Raw genomic sequence first — 19,446 nt, forward strand, 5'->3', positions numbered from 1 at the left:
GTATGCAATAACTTCTCCCCAGAGTCATATTACAAAACATATTCAAATGACGTGAGACACTTGGACGTTCAGCGCACTGACACAAGGACACTTGACTTTTTTAGTATTTTATGCATTTTTCAGTCACTGTAAAAGTCTCAATATTCTCTAGTAATGACTACTTCTACTGACACTTAAAGTGAATGCACTGAAAAAATATGAGTTTATGCTTTAGGTTAACATGCAGATGAGAGCTTGAATCAAGATCCATTTAGTGCTGAAATATTATGTGGTCTACATGGAATAAAACACAAACAAAAACAAAAAAACAAAACACAAGAATCCAACTGTGACAAGCCTCACCTGATACCTAAATCTCAGTTCCATTTTTATCCCAACAGGTTTGCTTATGTAGAAATACTAAAAAAACTTGATTCTTAGATATGTATATCATATGTTGCGGTTTAATAGGGCTCCAGGTGCAAAGTTAAGGTCAGCTTTGTGAAATTATTTTCAAAATTGAAACTGGGGCAGTATGCTGTTATTGTGGGAGCAATCCTGGACTGGAAGAAACGTATTGCCTCCGAACAGCCCTATTTACTATGTATAACCTTATAGACATAAAATATTTAACATACAGTAATATTACATGGGTTTCAATGATTGACTTGCTACCCCATGTTAGGCCACTGAATGTTTTGATTAAAGGTGTCTTTCAGTGATGTTTTAGCTGAACTTATATTTCTTATGCTTTATATGGACTTTATGAACTTTCAGCCATGTTGCATGATAAAATGATACATGATGAGATGATGGTTTCATGTGAAGTGACACTAATACTAACAAGCCAAACACAGTGTTTGGCTGTTTTCTTTCAAATACCTACCTACACTGTAAATTGACTAGAGTTGAATAGCAGCCTGAGGGAGACACAGCGACTCAGAACTACTGTTCAAGAGCAATGCAGCCAAGTTTGCTGGATGCTGGAATTTTCACTCACTATCCCATAACAGCAGTGATATTGCTGAATACTCTTGCCAGTACCTAAAAACACAGACCAGATGGGACTGTAGTTAGACTGTGGTGGGATAACAAAGACAACAGTCTGTAAACAATATTCAAGATGTCAAAGTAGGTTGTCCCCTTACAGTTAATATGGGTGTGGGTGGTTGGGCTATTTAGTGTTGGTTGTACTGGACAGTTATCGTCGGACACACCTCGGTCTGATGATTTGAACAAACAATTTTGGTGCGACGTATGTGGCGCTATGGATGAGGCTTTGGCCAACAGTGGATCAGTAGATTTTAAAACTATATTGAAGCTAATACACTGTTCCATTAAGTTCGCAAGCGATTACTCAGGTTGTTGTTGATCTACACAGCCTAGCTAAGTACAAAAAAAAAAAAAAAAAAAAGGATAAGGAAGTTAGTCTAATCAAATTTTGATTACACCAAGTCAGCTAACCTTAAAAAAGTAAAAAAAAAAAAAACTCATCACCATACGATGTTTGTTTTTTTTGTTTTACCATAACGGGCCTACACAAACACTGTCCGGTTGTCAGTAAAAATGTTAACCTTAGAAAACAACAAAGTATGATCATTGCCTACATTATCATCCAGGTTTCCTCCACAGCACAATGTTTATGATTGTGTAGTTCAAACCTCTTTCATATTAGTAACTTGTGTATAATCTTCCCTGAATGCAATTCACTGAATGGTGGCAGGTATGTTGTTACCATTACTAGCTCACTGTACAAGTCCTTTATACTTTAAAGCTGCCAGCTGCATCTATCAATGTCAATCTGTGCTGCTAAAACCTAACACAAGGAAACTGACATTTCAATAATAAAGTGCTTCACAGGCCAAAAGCCTTAGTATAGTTTATTTCATATACAAATACATGTTCATTTCAGCTTTTTCCTCCAGTATTTGTTGGAAAGCTGGGCCAAATCAGTGAAAGCCATGCATCAAACCAGTCAGGTTGAATAGTGGATATGGCAGCCAATAATAGACTTTGTGTCTGCTTTAGAATTGACATCAATAGCTTCTAACACTTATTGTAAAGTGATAACTTGTGCCAGTATCTTTGATGAGAATACATTGCCGTTTGTGTTATTATCCATTAAAATCACCAGGCAGCTTACATAGCTGTTTTTTTAATTAGGCGATAATAAATTAAGATCCTTTAAATAGACCCAAACCAAATAAAGCATTCATTCAGTAAATCTAGGAAAGCTAGAGTGAGAACTGTAAAGTGACAGATAACTATGTATTTAACTTTGCCAAACTTACATACACACCAACTCAGCAATCAAATAGATTACACAAACATACTCTAAGAAGTGGAGGAATGCCTCCTCTGAATGTATGTGTAGACTTTCACACAGTGGTCCCAACAATCTAACACTAGTAGCTGGCCTTTCTGAGTGGTGGCTACTCCTACAGGGCAGGTCAACCCTTCCTGGATAAGAATTTTGAATCCACCATCTTTGGGAAACTGAAGGATTTCTTTCCTACCGCTGTCTGTTACCAGCAAGTCCCCATTGACGTCCACACACATGCCAGTGATACAGCGGAAGTCCTCTGACTCCGAGAAAAAATGGCTGAGCTGTTTCCCTAGCTGGCCATCGGTGCCCACTGAGCCAATGGAGAAGCCGCCCTCCAGGTGAGGCTCATTTTGGCGTTTTTCGAAGTTCAGAGCCAGGCCCTGTGTGAAATAGACTGTTCCTGCTGCATCACACGTCACAAACTTTGGTCGCACAGCAGAGCACAATCGACTGTAGCTGACCACACCCACATTGCGGTCCACTGCTAGACACCACAGCTTTCCACCTTCTACGTCTGACACCACAAACTGGCCTGAGGGCATTGCAGTAATGCCCCAAGGTTTAATTAGTTGGTTTTTGTGGCAAGCTACGCAGTGTCCATCCATAGTGTACACTTTAACTGAGTTGTCGTAATTGTCAGTGACCCCAATCAGACCTTGAGGAGTGACAGCAATGGATAATGGGATGAGATTAGGCAAGTCAGCCCCAAGGAAGCTCAGGACAAAATTGTCAATGCTACTGGCATTGCGGCGAATTTCACGCTGAAAACCTTTGCGATTAAAGATCTGGATACGGTAGTTGCCACGGTCAGCCACTAGCACCTCACCTTGTGGTGTTACGCAGATGCTGACAGGTAAATTGAACATACCAGGCAGAGTTCCTTTACAGCCCATCCTTTTGACAAACTGGCACACTGGTGGCCCTGCACTTGCTCTCGCTCCTCCAGGTGATCCCCCACCTGCATCCAGGGACTTTGATTTAAAGCTGGCTGGTGAACCACAAACTGTCTGATCTACAGCAGCAACCATGTCAATATCTCGGTAAAGATCCAGCGGAGCCCCCATTGCACCACCAGTAGCCCCAGCTGGCCCAGCTACATCCTCTGCATTGCCCTCAAGTGCAATCTCTATCCCACTCTCCTCATCGTCTGTGTTCACAGTAAAAGTATTTGTGGTCAACTGTCCCACTTCTACAGGCTTCGAGTGCTCTGTTTTGACGAGCTCTGGCTCTTGCAGTTGAAACATAGTGGGCAAGCTGCTCCTCAGATCCAGCTCTTCTTCATCACTGCCTCCACTATCATCCTTTAGCAAGGCGATATCAGTCTGCCTAATCCGCATTGTCAGATAATCGCAGCGAGACACGACTTTTACCTCTGCAATGTTAAGGAGATAGGTCTGCTCCTCCAGGACCTGGCCATTAAGCTTTTCCACCTCTGCTATAGAAGCTGTAAATGTTCTTCGAGACTTGCCAAGTTCTTCTTGAAGACGCAGATCAGCTGTAGTGTAGTCCTGCTGCACTGCTCGGTACTTCAGTCTCAAAGACTTGGAAATGTTATCAATAGCAGTTTTTTTCTTCTGAATTTCACCCATCACATCACGCAGAGCAGCCAGCTTGCCACCCAGTTCTTTACGGCGCTGTTCGGCAGCCACCCTAATCAGTTGGACTGAATGGCCTTGATGCAGATGACCTTCCCCTTTACAAAGCTCACACAGGACTTCGGCACAGTCATGGCAGTACTGTCGTGGTAAACGGCTGCAACAGGACTTGCACATTAAGGCAGCAGCAGCAGCAGTACAGGATGTAGTGCAATCTAAGATCTTGAGCACAGTGAGATTATCGGCTAGCTGGGAGATGCTGCTCATACGGGAGACCTTGCTACAGAAGGGGCACCGCACACCATTGATAGTATTGGCCAACAACTTTTCCAGACACTGCCGGCACACTGTGTGACCACACTGCAAAAGTTTGGGTCTCATTTGTTCCTGGTTGTAGGTCTCCAAGCATATAGGGCATTCAAGAACCTCCCTCATTAGATCCGCGTCCAGGGGGGAGCATGCTACTGCCATTATGGGCCTTTCCTTGGGTGGAAAAAAAAAAAAAAAAAAAAAAAATAGTATTAGCTTTTGTAGTATTTTACAATTTTGTGTGAAATTCTATGGGCAGTAAAGATTCAACATTCAAACAACTATATTAATCCCAGAAGTAAATTAATAAATAAATAAAAATGCTATTACCTTACTCACTTAAAACCCATTCAATTTGCTGGTTTGCTTGTTCAATTTGCTGTGCCTCTGAAATGTGTTTTGTACCTGTATTGAAAGCAGCACACTAAACATATTTTAGCTTGTCAGATTTCTCTGGGTCTTTTAAAAAAAGACAACCAACTACAGTTTACACCAACCAATAAAGTGCGCATATATATGGGGGCAGGCTGTAGGTTGTGTGCTAAGTCAATCAGATTCTCATCTAATTAAGAGGCAGTGGTTGTGTCTGGTAATTGGCACAGGTAACAATATTCCATCAGTTAAGAGAAATTCATACATTCAAGCATACATTTAATTAAACCATTGAATGTCTATTAGCAGCTCTCACATATGTTAAGCAGATGATCAAGCTCTGGCTAAGCACAACAAGCCAAGTTAGCTCTACACTGTTTCGGGACAGCTAATTAGTTGCATCAGTTGAAATAAATATACAATAAACCTAAGGCAGAAATTAATGTTTGGGGTTGCTTACATTAAAAAAAAAATGCATAATGACTTAACTGGCAAGTTATCAACTGGAAAACCATTCACTTAAAAAAAAAAACTGTTAAACGTCGTGTGCTTTATGAGGACGTGCTACACACGAGGCGACGCTAACATCTCTGCAAACATATTGGAAAAGAAAACGAGCTTCAACAAAAAGACAATAATAATAAATGTCAGCTCACGTTAATATAAAAAGAAGGTTATTTTTATCAGGGAGATCATTCGCGATGATAAATTTGATGCCATCGTTAAACCGACTCGCACTTATATAGATTTGCCACCAATGTCTCATGTTGATTAAAAGCTGTTGAAGCTTCTAGCGGAGTCTCAAAAACGAACTCACTGTTACATGGCGAGTTCCAAATTTTTGATAAATAAACCTGAGGCCTCTCCACAACACATCAAACGCTAACACTGCCCTCAAAATACAACGCGACAATGTCGTTTAACACAGACAGAGGTGAGTTTGATGAACGTGCATTAAAAATAATATATGAAGCTCATAGTAATGAGCCATTATTGCTCTGAAACATACCTTTTCTCCAACGTTAGCAGTAGAAATGCCTTGATGGGCGTAATGTTTCTGCTACTGCAGCTGTGAGACTGCAGTGTTTACGACGTTACGTGCGCGCTAGCGTCGTGACGCAATACGTACAACTCTGAGCCTGAAGTTTATTTGATTGGCTGCGTTGTGGGTTTGTAATACATCCATGGAATTGTTCAAATAATCTCATGGGATTGAAAATGATGTGCGCATTATATTTTAAAAATCAAAGTGACTCACACTTTTATTCCCAGCATTCATTTACTCACTTAGAACAGGAGGGGAAAAAAAGTTTGAAATTAGGTTTTAAACTATTAATTTTAAGGCAAAGCATCTACTCCAAATAACTTGTTTTTTTATGCTGACACTGAAATATGCTATAAGTCATATTTTTCTGAAACAATATATACTTTCAACAGTAAGACACTGTCACTGTTTGTGTCACAAAGACACAAATGAGCAAAATGTATTAACTTCACTGAACAAGTAAACAGACCTGTAATGCTGAAAATGTATCCTATAGATGTAACATGCCCATATCTTATAAATGCATTTCGAAACACAATCTGAAAATAGTTCAGGTTGTAAACATATGCCAGTAATTACAAAGAGAGACCACTAGATGTCAGAAGTATACTGGAAGATGGCCACGCAACACCAGTGAAGATGAGTAAACAATTTCACAAACAAATAGGTTCTAAAAGTGTGGAACATCTTCTCAGCTACACAACATATATAAACAAGGTTTTTGTATTAAAATTATTATGTCCCACCCTTCCTCACTTTATTAATATTTATATAAAAAATAAGTCATAATACTTTTAACAGTGCTGTTTTAGGCAAAGCAAAACCAGTACCAACTATATCTAACAACATGAATTAAATTGGACGATATCTGACACCTTTGCTGTTGTTGCCTGGGAAACATAACCCTGGCCAGAGGGGATGTGTCCCTGATGAGTAATTAAACTGCAACCAGTTAACAAAGAAATTTAAATTAACTCTTTGTTAATTAAAAATTCACAAACAAATAGGTTCTAAAAGTGTGGACTTTTAATTAACCCTTTGTTAATTAAAATTTCAAGACCAATGGATGGGACATTTACTCCATCTATCCCTTCACTATGTTTGATGACAGGCAATGTTGCACAAGCATCACACTTGTTCTGTACAAGACAAGTTTACAGGTAGAATGATAGGCCACTCTCTTAACAGCACAGAGGTACATATGGTCCAATTTAATGTCTCCTCCACAAACAAAACAGGTTCACTCCAGCCATCTCAGAGGAAAATTCTAGGTTTCTAGGTTTACCTAAATTAGGGACAACAACATTGGGCATAAAGGACCCATGTCAGTTTGTTTTATTTTGATCATCTTTAATTCTCTAGAAATAGGTGCCAAATCTTTCTTAAAATGCAGTTAGTTTTGGGTGAAATTAATATAAGAGATGGTTTAGATTGGCTATCCATAACCTGAGCTAAAGGGCTTTATTTTAAGAACTGGGTGATGGCAACTCATTTCTGTGTCTGTGTTGCCTCAAGAAGTGAATGTAATTGGGCTGTTGGGCCACCCCTTGAGCCTGTTTACATACTGCTGCAGTTACCACCCACTCCTTCAGACAGACAGACAGCGAGTAAGCCACAAAGACATACATAAATAGATGTATGCACAGACTCACTTCTCTCTCACACACAAATATACACAGCAGGGTCCTAGCAACAGTTAAAGGCATTATAGCCATGTTTTTGTTTCATTTTTTTATTTGTTTTGTTTTGTTTTGTTTTGCTTTGCTTTCTAGGAAATTGGAAGTTCCAGCACCCTGAGGTGAAGTTTGCATTATAGGACTGAATGTTGTTGTACGTTTCTTTTATGTTTATACAAGTATATTTTAGATTTGATCCATAAATAATTTTAAGCCTCCCCTACCACAATATCCTCTGACAAAAAATGTTAATGAAAAAACTTGTCTTAAGTTAAAAGCGGCTTTATGTATTAGGGTATTGTTTGTTTTCACCCATTACATGTTTTTGTCTAAAATTGAAAACTCATTTGAGATTCATTGGAACAAAATATTTTTTGTGCTATATTTGCATGATTGAAATGTCACATCAGCTTGACATCAAAATTATTTTTCCCTATAAGCAATATTAGCTGAAAGTAGCCCTTAAAAAATATCCCCACCTGTCTTATGTTTCTCACAGCGCTGTCAAATGTCTGAGGGTAAGGTACATGTTTGTGTTTGAGAAATGAATGCTTTAAAGTGTACACATCCTTTTGTGTCTTGGGTTAACGTATTTAACACATTTGTTGTTGCAGGACTCCAAGTAAAATTTCACATGTAGATACATTTGCACTTTTTGGACGTTTCTTTTTCTGTCTCACGCCATCATTTATTTGGGGTTGAGAACTTTATGATGCCTTTTTGCTTTAGAGAATATTTTGAAGTACGTCTGATTTCACTGTCATTAAAGCTGTTAAGCAGGAAATAAGTCATGTAAAATATTAACCTTAATTAGTCTAAATTAGCCCATCTTAAAAAAAGTCAAGGGCTTTTCCTGCTGTTTCATCCACTTCCCTCAGGATTGTAGTTGTTATTTCAGTCTAGTTTTTTTTTTTATGTGCATATATGCACTCATCTAAAATTGTAAGCATTGGTAATCTCATCTCCTCTGTGTCTTTGTGTAGCTTTGTAAATTAAACATTTGTACCTTTATATTGTCTCTCAAATCTGATGCTAAATAGTAGTTTCAGCGGTTTTACAAGTGGAATAATACATTTACAGTAGAGATACACTTTTCTCTTACATTGTTGTTTCTCCACATGTAATACTGCCTGATGATGCATCACGCCTGATAATTTTAACTTTAATTCACTTTTGTATCACCAGAAGGCAGACTCTGTCACTCATTTGGAGACCTCACATTAGTGCCCTGTTTTTGAACAAATATACACAAAGGCACATCTGCTACATCGGCCCAGAAGGCATATTTGCTTCACTGTAACAGTTGGCCCAATGTGAAACTCTCTAAACTCATGCATTGCTTTTTTTAATGAGATTGAAATGGATAAGAAGTAATTCATCCATTTCCAAGGAGAACTACTGATAACTGATACTCAGGATAACAATGAAACTGTATTTATTTAGTCCAATATCAGAAACCACAAATTTGACCCATGGGACTTTAAGAAGTCAGTTACTCTCTACGCTCCTGTTCATTCTTTTATCTAGAGAAGTTGATGACACCAACAGCAAGTTAATGTGAAAGGAAATGCAGAGGTTTAAAGTGACTAGAGAAATGTGACAACCCAATTTTTTATGTCTTAAATACACAACTACAGAGACAAATACAAAGTTACAAACAGTTCCCTTTTTATTATAAATGGTTAAATTTAACTGCTAGGGAAAAAGGAGGAGGGGAAGTGAATGTGCAGGCAGTGGTCAGTAACAAAAGAAAACCAAAAACAGGAAAACAGGTATTTAAGGCTGGAACACTATGGCTGGGGTGAACAATAGACAATCTGGCAGAGGGCAGAGGGCAATGGGCCAGTATATTGTATATAATAAGATGCTAATTGGGAAACAATGAACAGGTGAGCAGGTGGGTGGGGAGGAATCAAGTAACTGGTAATCCAGAAACGCCTGGTAACTGCAGGACAGCTGGGCATGGCTGTGGCTGTGACATCATGTGCAGATTCATATATTGTCCTATGAACAAAAAACATTTAAGGATGAAAGTAGAGGTTAAACAGTTTTTAAACGTCTCATATGCTGAAGACACACTGTTTTCATTCATATTTCGAAATACATTTTTATCCTATCCTACACAGAGGCAACAGACCAAGGGGTTGGTGGGCGGCGAGAACTGAAGTCAGTTCCCTTCATCAGCTACCTGTCGGCACTTCAGAAAAGCCAGCTATTGTCTGATGACATGGTGAATGGCGTGGAGATTCGCTGTGAGGAGAAGGGCAGCTGTCCGGCTGGGTGCCACCTGTGCCATCACCAGGTTATGATGGGGGGTGTGTCAGGGAGAGGCCATAGTGGTAACAGCAGGAGCGGAGAGCAGCCTTCCCCCATCCCTGTGCTTCTGGAAGTCAGTCGTGTGGTGCCCCTCTACAGTCTGGTCCAAGATAACATCACCAAAGAGGTGAGAAAACAGAGTGCATGCAGGTTGTCTGTGCATGTCTGCTTGTGTGCAGAAAGAAATAGTGAGGCTGAGAAATTCATCATATAACCAGAGGAACACAAAGACATTCAATCAAAAGATCTGAGGCATCAACAGACACATCCACTAAAGTGCAATGGCCTCCAAAAATCTGTGAACACACCGAAAATTGGTGGTATTTTCCTGTAAACCTGGATATAATCATAAATAGAGAATTTTAAAACACACGAAGTCATGGATGTAAAATTCTGCACTTTTTGAATTAGAAGAATGAGAATCTACATATTAGTTCTGTTAAGGTGTAGGAGGAATGTGGCTATTGTTCAGTATATTTTATTTATAGACAATCTCATGGAATGTGGTGGTGGTGTAACCCTCTCATACTGTACGTAGCCATTGTGCTTGGAAACGTTTAAGTGAGGCAGTTGTAAAATATTACCTCTAGATGGCATTCGTCAGTTAACTTTAGCCACTGGAAAGGAGCACTGTAATACAGAGGGCATAAAAAGATGACATCATAGTTTTCTCCTCTTGTGGAGAAGTCGATGTGTGTATATATATATATCTGTGTGTGTGTGTGTGTGTGTGTGTGTATACACACACATACGTACATATGTATGTGTGTCTAAACAAACATCTGAATGTAATGTCAGCTTAATGACCACACGTTGCGGTTATGATTCATCCTGGAAAAGAAGTCTTTAGATCTTTGTGCAGTGAAAGTTAATTGTATCAGATTACTTTTCCATAAGGTAATTTAGGAGGGTCCTCTGGCGTCACTTGACATTAAGTTTACCATATTTTGCTTTGTTTAGACTTCATCTTGACATTGTCTTGCTACCAAACATCCGGTGCATGTCCTCTTTGTGTGTAAGCCAGTGCCGAACTGTTTGCAGGTGACTCACACCCAACACACAAACACACGCATCCACACACCATAGGGAGCAGACTGGTTCATGCTCTCCCCAATCAAGCATCTAATTACTTTATCTTCTGAATTTACCGCAGGCACAAACAACAGCCACACACACATGGGTGCTGTATATATATATGTGCTTCGTGTGTGTGTATATATATATATATATATATATATATATATATATATCTTCTCATGTGAGCACACAAAAAAAGCACCCAGTACGTGACACCCATAACAACTATAACAAGCACCATGGCCCCGAAGCAAAGAAGGCACAATCAATAGCAGACAGTCCCTAGTGGGCCTCATCAATAGCTAAACGTGAGAAAGACTAAAATGTCTCTTTTCCTTCTCTCCCAAACACCTTGCTATCCATCCGTCTTTCTCCCCCTACACAACCCATGGTCTTCTGGGGATGTAGTGAGTGAGATGTATGAGGAGAAGGAGAAGGGGTAGACTGCAGTGGATCGCTCTGGCAAGCCCTTCTGAGGTAGCTTGAGGCAGGATTATTAGCTTCTTATTGATGTCATCGACCTCTTGGGAGGGAGGGGAGTCCATCACTCTGCTCCTTTTCCCCCTCTCTTTTCTTCTCGTAGCCACAACGGCTGCTGCTAGTCTGAAAGGCACATACGTATATTGCATTAGAGATGGGTGACACAACAACCTGCCTCTGTGTACACGCAACCACTCATACTGTCTCGCTCTCCTCCTTTCCCTCTCTCTATCTGTTTGTGTGTGTCTTTCTCACATAAGTTTTTGCTTGAGACTATCTTTCTACTTGGCTGGGTCTATCGGGAAAGACAGCTGCCACGTTGAAAAAGCTTTCTCAGCGATGAGGTTCCTTTTTTTCAGCTTAAACTCACTGAAGCAATCAAAAAGAGACTTAGTTGTCCAGGATATGATTAGGTAAACTGAGGTCAGACCTTTATGTGTATACCAATTTGTATGCATGTGTTAGTGTATTCCCACTATCGGCTCCCACGTTTTCTTTGGCTCCTCATTTCTCAACTACCTGCATCTTTCGATGGCATCTCCCTGGCTGCTTGACTCTTTGACAGGACATGTCATGTCCCTTTCTCATCAATCTCTTCATTATGAAGCCACAGGGGGATTGTGTTGCAATCTGAAACTATCCCTTCCTTGAGAGGTCCACTACTAGGACAGAAAAAAACAAACCAAACAAAAGACTAGCATTGTTTGCCTTATTCTTACCTTTCTTTGTTTGAAGGAGTAGGGGGACTCAAGTATTTCTTTATACATTTGCCAAGTACTTAACCATTGACAAGATAAAGGTTTGGGGGAAAAATACCTGATCTTATTAACTAGTACTGGATGTTACCTGAGTAATTGCATGCAAAAAAAAAAAAACCCAAAAAAACATGTAGTATCTGCCCATTCAGTTATTCAGCCAAAATATTTTAGTATTTCCCCAAGCATATGAATGGTGAAGGTGGTATTTAAAGCCGTTTTAATAGCTTACCATAATTTATGTTCATTAGGAAATAAAAGGGAAATAGCTAAATTAAACCATATGATAGTAGTTTAAAAGGAGCATTTTCTTACTTTTCCTTGTTTTTACTATTTGAACTGACCATTTAAAAATGCTTAATAATGTATGGACATTTTTAAAAGTTTTATTTTTGCTCGATTTATTAACGTGTGGGAATTTCTGTAGAAACGTATGCATATTTCTCTCCCTCACTTGGTAATGCAATCATCATTTGCACATTTGTACATACAATTATGTTTTGAATTTGGAAGGAAAGGTTTGAGGTTTTTTCTCTCTTTGTCTTGGTATTGAACACATGTGAAGTTATTATGTTCTTGGGCTTGGCTTGCTATAAACCTGGTCTTGACTTGAATTCGACTGGAACTGGTCTTGGAAGTGGCTTGGGCTCCACCAAGGTGGTCTTGCTTTCAGGCCTGGTGTGTGCACGCAGATACACACACACACACGCAGATACTCCCATGTTTTAATGCCAGAGAAAAATACCTCAGTAGATAAATAAATACACTTACACCGGTGGAGCTTGCCAGTGGCCTTATGTACTGTGTTGCAGTGACTGAATTACGGCAAACCTTTTGAACAAATTGGTTGTGAGTCTAATGGCTCAGTATGCCCTATATCTTGCAGAGTAGCAACTGTCATGCTATCACCATAACCCACTTCTGCAGCCTCTCACACTGACGTCTCTCGAACTGTTTCAGTGGTAGCAGGAGGGGCTTAGAAGCAAAAGGCCACAGCCTATAGTTACACCAAAAGGTAGCAGCAGTATTCTCTGGATTGCATCCCCTACGTTCTGCTTAACTAATCCCAGCCATTGCACAAATCATTAATACACCTCTCATACCTTCCCTACTTCCTTTAAGCAGGGCCAAACTACCCCACTGCTTAAAAAGCCTTCTCTTAAACTCCTCCATTGTTGAGAATAACAGACCTGTCTCTCTTCTTCCATTTATGGCCAAGACCCTTGAATCAGCAGTCTTTGATCAACTCTCATATTTTCTTTGTCAGAACAACCCCCTTGATGACAAACAGTCTGGCTTCAAGAGCTTGAACGTAATATTCTGCAACCCAGCATTATCTGACAGGTCTCACAATGTAATCCACACACAGAAAGAAAACATTTGTAGTTTTGATTTCAGGAACAGGATTTCAGTACCAAGGAGAGCGCAAAGCTCATTTTAGCTCATTAAAATTATTATTCTAAACTTGTATGGCCTTTATGTAATATGTCCTAGTAAACCTATGGTCCATCAAACCATAGTTATCACAGCTGTAGACTTGTCCGTTCGGCTACAGACTAAACAGTGTAACAGCCGAAACCTACTGCACTGCACACTATCACATCACACCCTAATAATTTCTTATTAGTCTCATCGGACAATCAATAGTTCAAAGGGAGCATCCAATACTGCTCCATCCTGTCCTTAAATAATAATCAGTTGCATTTATAGACACTAAACTAGGTGTTACTTGACACTGTTAAACCCTTAAGCACATAAGAAAAATAATGCCCATTCTATGGACATTCCTATGGTTGGTTCTGTCCTAGAAACTGACTTGGATGGTTATTTTCTAACACAATATGATTGCATCTAACAAATATGTCAGTTACCTTGCTGGAATTTTCAGGTCAGATTAGCTTAGAACATTTTCCAACAGAGTTGGTACACCTAAATACCAGTACCTGCTGTTTGAGGGTTTTCCAGTGACATACCAATCCCCCATCAACCTCTGAGTGAACCAAGCCTCCAGCTGCCCCCAGTGTCCAATTTCCTGGAAGTACAACTTCAGATAAGGTTCCTAGAAGCAGTCCATTGGTTCATTTGTTAACACCATTATCCCTGAATTATTGGAAAGGCCACATAAACAAATTTGTGCGTGCTCTCTCACACACACACACACACAAACTTACATACACATGTATACACACACACACACAAACACACACACACACAAACACTTAGGTCACCAGCGGTGGTGTCCTGTGTATGCTGACTTAGACTCTTTACCACCACTGGTGATCATCTTATAAATCAATACTGTGGGCCAGCTGGCTAGTGTTTTCATGTATTAGCCTCTGAAGATGGACAGTAATATGGTCAGCTTAGACTAGACAAACAGATTAATGCATTGAAGAGGTCACAATGGCCTCTCATGCCTTCTTGTAAGTCACGACAGGCTTCTATGAAAGTGAAAGGACCAAATATTAGGCCATGTTGGTGCCAGTGTTTCTGCAGGATCTGACTGACGTCAAGACTAGAAATTTACAGCTGGAGTTGCTGATGCTCAGTGGCCTAACTGTTCCCTGATCTTGTCTTCTGTTCAAAGCAGGGGGTGATTACATTTCAGCTCAATTTGTTCAGTATCGATAAGGTCAGTGGAGATTAATCGTGGCATATTTGTGAAATGGTAGAACCATGTGTTATTATAACCAAAGGGGACATCACGAGCTCCTGAAAGCAAATCTGTCAAGACTGCACAAAAATTGTGTTACACAGTCAGTGCTCAGATATGACCTTCTTGGTTTAAAACACTTGCTTCACAAAAATGAAGCATAAGGGAAAGAGTTGGTTTCCTACCGCTATCTTCCCAACACAGAATGAACTATATATGGATCTATAGCATTCTGGGAAATGCATAGCCAGTAAAGTATAGAGTATCCTCCTGTTTCAGATATGACTTATCTAGTAAGTGCATCAAACATAGAAGTACCGGTTATGGATCTTATAATGTATTTTTATAGGGTTTTCCTTACTGACCAAAACCTTTTTTTTTCTTGCACCAGCAGAACATGTTGCTGCATTTACCACCACATACATGTTTTAGTTAACCATCAGTATTCCACGCTCTTTCTCCTCATCTCTGTTTTACCTCCTGTGTCCACCACCCAACCCCCCACCACATTCTCCAAACCACAATTAGATTCCCTGTTTACCCAGTGGAGACTGAATTGCATTACTCTTCAAACATAAACATGGCGGTAATCGCTTTGTCTATTTTTCACATGTGTAGCCATGCAATCAAGCATGCAGACCCATATGGGTTTTTTCTAGGAATCTTGTGGTGGTAAACGCATGGCGGTCCTGTGGTCTTTCTCTCTTTTGCCCCTAGCAGCGGAGGTACTTTCTTATATTTGGTTTTTTTTTATTCTTTTTTTCTTTCTTATGTGCGTGCATAAACCTTGAGTCCGGGTTTTTCTTGTTGCCTTTGTCTGTGGCCTGCTTCCCATTGACATGAGGTGGCAAGATCCCTGCTGTTGTTGTTTTCTGGCAGCACTTAGCCACTTGAGTACAGGCAAGCGGGGAGAAATGTAATAACCTTTTTCTCCTTTTTTGGTTTTCGAAGGGGTTATTACAGTTTGTGGCTATGGATTACAATGCTTGCCTACCCCCTGTAATTACTGTTCATTCAGCAGGCTCATTTGGAAAAGCTTGTATTGGAGGGTAAATAACTGGAAAGCCTTGATTGCTGAAAGATTCTGAGTCTGTCCCACAGGAAGGTGGGGAATGATTTGAGAGCTGTGAGTCTCCTTTTTTCACACATTTGTTTCCTTATTCATATGATTGATTTTTTTTTTCTTTTTTGTCCTATTTCCTTTGGACTTTGAAAGCCTCATCTTCTTTTTTTGCTCACTCTTTCCTATTCTAATGCTTGTTTGGGTCACTTTCACTCTCGAGATCCTTCTCCTTGAGTGAAAGCAAGTGGTATTGGAAGAAGTCAGTTCCCATGAAAATCTGTTGAGCCTCCTTTACAACTAACAATGCAGTGTTGTGGAAATGCTAACATCAGCTTCTGGGTGCATACCCTGACTTTTTTTTTTTGGCCAAGCTGTCTGCCTTTCTGGTCAGGAATATGCCCAAAGTCATCTCAAATGTCACTTCCACTAAGCAACACACTGCCTAAGTCTTCCTTGGCATTTCTCTAATAAAATAAAACAACCAACAGTGGAAATCAATCATTAATCGGAATGTGTGCATGTTTGCGTGTGCCCATGTGTGAATACAGCATGTGTGTGGTTGTCTTCAAGATGTGTGTGGTCTCATCAGTTCCTTTGCTTTCAGATTAGTGAGTGACACAGTGTAATGGAAGTAAGGAGTGGCCACTCTCTGCTTTTTGTTGGATGCCTGGCACCCAGTGTTTAGTGCAACGTTTCTGCATGGTTCCAGTGTCCTATTTTTGTGACCATGATCAAGCACATCTCCTAAGTCATCTGCATAAGGCAGCGCTGCCAGCCAGTTAGAGGACATAAATAACCGAATGCTCCATTGATCCACAGTGTGACAGGGGGAGCCAGAGTGCTTGCGAACTCCCTTGAACTCACTGTCTATCATGCCTGTGGCTTTAGGGAAAGCCCTGACATTATACTTTATTGCTCTGACGGTTATATTGGCATTTTGCTGTTTTTTAGAGGATGACTGAGCTTCTGCCTTTGATTTTTCTTTCGCCCGTTAATGAAGCAGCAAAGGGAGATGTTAGGAGATGATGTCATCTCCTAACATCTCCCTCACTACCCGCCCCTTTCACCCTCTCCCCAGACAGACCGACAGCAGCACTAAGAGAGCAACACACACACACACACACACACACACACACAGACACACACACATATGCATAGAATGGAGGAAGTGGGGAGTGTCACAGCTTTCATACCTCCATCATAAAAGTCACAGTGCATCTATGATATCACAGTGTAAGCTTCTCAGAGTTAGTGAGATGTTCCTGCCTTCTGGTAATTGGGGATGGTAGGTATGAAAAGGTCAATCTGTGAGTGTGAGTATGTGTGCGAACGAATTAATGAATAAATTAGAGTTTTATGCCACTACGTGGCCCCTCCCCAACATGATTATAAGACATGTATGCATTGTCAAATTTGAACAATTCAATATTTTCTTGTAAATAAGTCCTTCCATATGGCTGTTCACACAATGATACATATATACATATACATACATACATACATACACACACACACACACACATATATATATATATATGTGTGTGTGTGTGTGTGTGTACATATACATACATATACATAAACATGACTTTGAAAATTTCAATTGATATCGTATCAAAAGATATCAAATTGAAATTTCTGATACGAAATTGACTTGCATTTCTGAAATAAGATGCCACTTGTCTCTTTTTCAAACAGCCTTATGAGTCAATGTGAATCATTCCATCACCTCAGTCATAACCTTTGTACCCTAAAACAAAATAGCATAACATTTCCTGTATAAAGGGCATTAAAAAGCCAAAAGACAAATTTTCCACATTTTCAGTTTTATTCTAAATCACATACTCAGTAAATGTGGTTTACTTCCTCCAAATATACTGTACATACTATCCTATTTCTATATAAAGAGACAATATACCAGCTATCATTTGAGCACACACTGTATATCTTTCTGTTTTATTTTGATAAATTAATAGGCATAAATTAATAGGTATATCAATATATCAAGGTGCTCTGCAGATTTTGATGGTGCTAATGTATCATCTTTATATTTTTATTAACCTTTACAATTTTTCTCCAAAGTAAAACCAAAACTTAATAATAAGGATCCCTGATTTTTCTGAAGCGTATTCCAGTTTCTTTTCATTAAAACACAACCTCTATTTTACACACCAATCAGAAACATGATCTGCATATCAGGTTCATTCTCAGCCATCTCAGCCACGACATCATTAGCATACAAAAAGATAACGTAACTTTGTTTCCCCACATTTAACGCCACAATTTAGTGATTTAGCTGCACATTTATATACAGAGCAAATAGTGTTGGAGACAAAGTATCTCCCTGTTTTAACCCAAGGGGCCTTTGAAACCACCCAGTATAATACGCATTTATTTTATCACATGCCTCAGTCCCAATAATAAAGGAAAGTAAAGCCTTATAGGATTTCACATTAACACCGGATTTGTGCAGTCTAAATGCTAGAAGATGTGTGTGTGTGTGTGTGTGTGTGTGTTTTTCTACCCATAATTCTATCTTTGTGATACCTTCAATGAGATAATCTATCTGCAAAGAGAGGACTTCTTGGCCATCTCTTAAAGTAAGGCTGAGGTTTTACATATTAGTGCCCATGGTTAATTATGGGGAGTAGGCAAAATGAAATGAATATACAGTAATTAGTGAAAATCATCCTTTGGACAGTATGAGGGTGTATGTCTGTGTATGCTGGAATATGGAGGACAGTGGTGGAGAGGGTGGATGCGATGGTAGATGGGGGTGGGGTAAGCGTAGATGGACAGGGAGCGCATGTTCCAAGAGATAATTGCATTTCTCTCACCTGTTACCCTTTACAGGCCTTCAAGAGCGCCACAATGAGCTCATACTGGTGTGCTGGAAAGGGCGATGTCATAGATAACTGGTGTCGCTGTGACCTGAGTGCCTTCAGCAAAGATGGCCTGCCCAACTGCAGTCCCCTCAGGCAGCCAGTGTAAGTGTGAAGTGACACCATGACACATAGGAATTCATGCACAAGAGAGATTTCATGGATGCATGCACTGATGCACCATGGGCACACTCACATATGCACATGGGCATGCACACGCATAGACACTCACCTGTCTCTTCAGACTCTGGAGGCACTTGAGAAAGTTGTAGAAACAAGTACAGTCCCCGAAGTTCTAATAACTGTCAGTCAGCCCTTACACCCCTCTGAACAGAACATGCTCTCATTCAAGGTGTCCTAACAATACCCCTGGGGCTTTTGTGAGTCATACATCCCAGCTATTGTTGCCCTCAGAACTTTTAAAGAGAAACAGGAAGTTAAAACATCAAGGCTTCAGGCCTGCAATGAAACATTTATTGAAGAATAAGAATTTATAAAAGTTAAATTATCGTTTTATATGTTCCAGAAGGGGCAACATTTTTTGGCACCTCTCTAGAAAAAACTTTCAAAGTTAAATAAGTCGATAAAATATGATTGAATGTGAGTCTATCGGAGCTGGGGTTCTTCAGAGGTAGCACTTAGCAGCTGCCAGTACCTTTGCATTTTAAAGTGTAATCAAGAATAATTATTGAAATTCAGTTTTTAAGCTTAAATGGACAAGACATCTAGATAAAGCCTTTAAATTTGAACATTCACAATTTAAGAATTCCAGAATAGCTGCTTAATAGACCTTGTGGTGAGTTTGTGCTTAAATCTTTAGAAATACTTTACAAAGCAAAAGTATTGGTGTTTGTGACATACACATTGATATTTGAGACAGGGTATTCTGCACAAGTACTTTGAGATGCCTTCATGACAGTT

At 39.7% G+C, this 19,446-nt stretch overlaps 2 protein-coding genes across 7 annotated transcripts in view; one reads left to right on the forward strand and one right to left on the reverse strand.

Moving 5' to 3' along the window:
• LOC137103714 (astrotactin-2-like) overlaps positions 1–19,446 on the forward strand; it is a 232,417-nt gene that overhangs the window by 180,150 nt on the left and 32,821 nt on the right. For both annotated transcript variants that reach the window (XM_067484310.1, XM_067484309.1), the window contains 2 exons: positions 9,429–9,745; positions 18,497–18,630. In XM_067484310.1, coding sequence (XP_067340411.1) covers positions 9,429–9,745; positions 18,497–18,630 — 451 coding nt within the window. The remainder of the gene's footprint in view (positions 1–9,428; positions 9,746–18,496; positions 18,631–19,446) is intronic.
• trim32 (tripartite motif containing 32) lies at positions 382–5,710 on the reverse strand. Of its 5 annotated transcripts, none has more exons than XM_067484314.1 (3): positions 5,591–5,687; positions 4,549–4,633; positions 382–4,383 (listed from the first exon to the last, which is right to left on the reverse strand). In XM_067484314.1, exon 3 carries the CDS (start codon positions 4,369–4,371, stop codon positions 2,314–2,316), a length of 2,058 nt encoding a protein of 685 aa, XP_067340415.1. In that variant the 5' UTR covers positions 4,372–4,383; positions 4,549–4,633; positions 5,591–5,687; the 3' UTR covers positions 382–2,313. The 5 variants fall into 5 exon arrangements, with proteins under 5 accessions (XP_067340415.1, XP_067340413.1, XP_067340414.1 ...); XM_067484312.1 differs by having other exon boundaries at positions 4,540–4,633; XM_067484313.1 differs by having other exon boundaries at positions 4,540–4,614; positions 5,591–5,667.

Source organism: Channa argus, chromosome 18 (genome assembly GCF_033026475.1).
Source record: "Channa argus isolate prfri chromosome 18, Channa argus male v1.0, whole genome shotgun sequence".
Taxonomy (NCBI): domain Eukaryota; kingdom Metazoa; phylum Chordata; class Actinopteri; order Anabantiformes; family Channidae; genus Channa; species Channa argus.